This window comes from Echinops telfairi, unplaced genomic scaffold, assembly GCF_000313985.2.
Source record: "Echinops telfairi isolate 266 unplaced genomic scaffold, ASM31398v2 ScPeMD7_7457;HRSCAF=8495, whole genome shotgun sequence".
NCBI lineage: Eukaryota > Metazoa > Chordata > Mammalia > Afrosoricida > Tenrecidae > Echinops > Echinops telfairi.
In genome coordinates, this window is record NW_022111357.1 from 12,319,778 (window position 1) to 12,322,364 (window position 2,587).

Below are 2,587 nucleotides of genomic sequence, written 5' to 3' on the forward strand. Positions count from 1 at the left end.
GAGCAGACCAGGGGTTCTTTTTGTTTGTTTATTTCCTTCTCAAAACGGATGCATCTTTATTGCTCACCAATAAGTCTACTTTATCATGGATACTCCTAAATACTTTTGGTTATTACCTCTCTTTTTTTATGATTAACTTACTTACTATAAATCATTTTATTGGGGGCTCTTACAGCTCTTATAACCATACATCAATTGTGTCAAGCACATATGTTGCCATCATCATTTTCTTTTCTTTTTCTTTTTTTAATTAAAAGATCCTTTTATTGGGGGCTCTTGTATCTCTTATAACAATCCATCCATCAATTGTATCAAGCATATTTGTACATATGTTCCCATCATTATTTTCTAGACATTTACTTTCTTTTTTTTTTTATCTTGAAAAAGTTTATATTTAGCATTAGCCAGCTGGGCTCACTTAGAAGATTCCAATTTTGTTGGCAACATCTAAAGCGTCATAGTCAGGAGCCAGTCGAACATATGCCTTCTTCTTGCCATCAGGCCTGATCAAGGGGTTGACCTTGGCTACGTCAATGTCATAGAGCTTTTTCACAGCCTGCTTGATCTGGTGTTTGTTGGCTTTGACATCCACAACGAACACAAGTGTGTTGTTATCTTCGATCTTCTTCGTGGCAGACTCCGTGGTCCAGGGGAACGTGACGATGGCATCATGGTCCAGCTTGTTTCTCCGGGGGGCGCTCTTCCGAGGGCATTGGGGCTGCCTTCTGAGTCTCAAGGTCTTGGGCCGCCGGAAGGTGGGTGACGTGCGGATCTTCTTTTTATTGTGGCTGTGGACGCCTTTCAGCACGGCCTTCTTGGCTGTTAAAGCCTTTGCTTTGGCTTCCGTTTTGGGAGGGGCGGGAGCATCCTTCTTCGCCTTCGGCGCCATCTTCGTGAAAAGGCGACATTTACTTTCTATTGAGCCCTTGGTACCAGCTCCTCTTTTTTCCCTCCCTCCCCCACCCTCCACCCTTGTGAACCCTTGATAAATTATACATTATTGTTATTTTCATATCTTACACTGTCTACTGTCTCCCTTAACCCATGTTTCTGTTGTTCGTTCCCCTGGGGGGGGGTAGGTAGGTAATACATCCATCATTGTCATTGGTTCCCCCTTTCTCCCCTTCTGCTCCCTTCTCCCCCCCTTCCCCCTACCCTCACGATATGGCTACCCCCAGTATTGTTCCTGAGAGGCTTATCTGACCATGAAGTCTTGTTACAGGGTGAGTTCAAACTCCCAAGCTTAGTCAACAGCCAAATGTTTAACTCACACCACCAGAGGTCAGGACTCATCAAAACCCAAACTCACTGCCCTCAAGCTGATGCCAACACATAGTGACCCTTTAGGACAGGGTAGAACTGCTCCTATGGGTTTGGGAAACTGTACCTTTACAGGGGTGGAAAGCCTTATCTTTGTCCTGTGGAGCAACTAGTGGTTTCAAAATGCTAACCTTGCGGTTAGCAACCCAGTGCTTAACCCACTGCACCACCAGGGACCCTAGAGGTCAGGTAGGTGATGTCCATGAGTAGATTTAATTTTGTTTTTTTCTGAATGAGATGCTTTTTGTTTGCATCTTTTAAAATTTGGACTACTTTCACTTCATAAAGAAATGTGCCTTTCTCTTACCTTCCCGACAGGATCACTGAAGATAAAATGGGTGCATAAACAAATGTGGTGAAGAAAGCGGATGGTGCCTGGCTATCAAAAGATAGAGCATCTGGAGTCTTAAAGGTTTGAAGTTAAACAAGCAGCCATCTAGCAGGAAAGCAAATAAGCCCACATGGAAGAAGCACACCAGCCTGTGTGATCATGAGGTGTTGACAGGATCAGGTTTCAGGTATCAAAAGATCACAAACAAACAATTATATCCATGTGAATGAGAGGGGTTGGAGTGGAGACCCAAAGCCCATCTGTAGACAAGTGGATATCCCCCCACAGAAGGGTTACAAGGAAGGGATGATTCAACCAGGATGCACTATAGCACCGATGAAACACACATCATTCCTCTAGTTCCTGAATGCGTCCTCACCACCACCACCCACGACCATGACCCAGTTCTGCCTTACAAATCCGGCTAGACCGGAGTACGCACATTGGTATAGATAAGAGCTCTCAACACATGGGATCCAGGACAGATAAACCCTCAGGAAAAGTAGTGGGAGTAGCGATATGAGGGTAGAGGAATGGTGGGGGGCGGGGGAGGGAGGTGGTGGATAGGGGAGAAAAGGAGAACTCATCATAAGGTTGGATATGTAGCACACACACGAGGGGGAAGAATAGCAGAAATGTGGATGGAGACAATGAACAGTGTAAGACACGAAAAAACAACAATAATATATTGATCAAGGATTCAGGAGGGTGGGAGGGAGGGGAAAAAAGAGGAGCTGATACCAAGGGCTCAAGTAGAAACAAAATGTTTGGGAAGTGTTGTTGGCAACATATGTACAAGTGTGTTTAATACAATTGAATGATGGATTGTCATAAGATTTGTAAGAGCCCGCCCCCCCCAATAAAATGATTAATAAAATAAATAAATAAATGTACCTTTCTCTCATCTTTCTTTAAACACGTTGTCCTGTCAGGGTT

General features: G+C 44.1%; 1 protein-coding gene across 1 annotated transcript; it reads right to left on the minus strand.

Moving 5' to 3' along the window:
* Nucleotides 1–418: 418 nt before the first annotated feature.
* Nucleotides 419–889, minus strand: LOC101664555 (60S ribosomal protein L23a-like). Its single transcript, XM_045298913.1, has one exon. The coding sequence runs from the start codon at nucleotides 887–889 to the stop codon at nucleotides 419–421; it is 471 nt and encodes a 156-aa protein (XP_045154848.1).
* Nucleotides 890–2,587: the final 1,698 nt, after the last annotated feature.

Bases quoted from the DNA above. Each gene is read 5' to 3' on its own strand.
- LOC101664555 (XM_045298913.1), bottom strand. From the start codon at position 889: ATGGCGCCGAAGGCGAAGAAGGATGCTCCCGCCCCTCCCAAAACGGAA.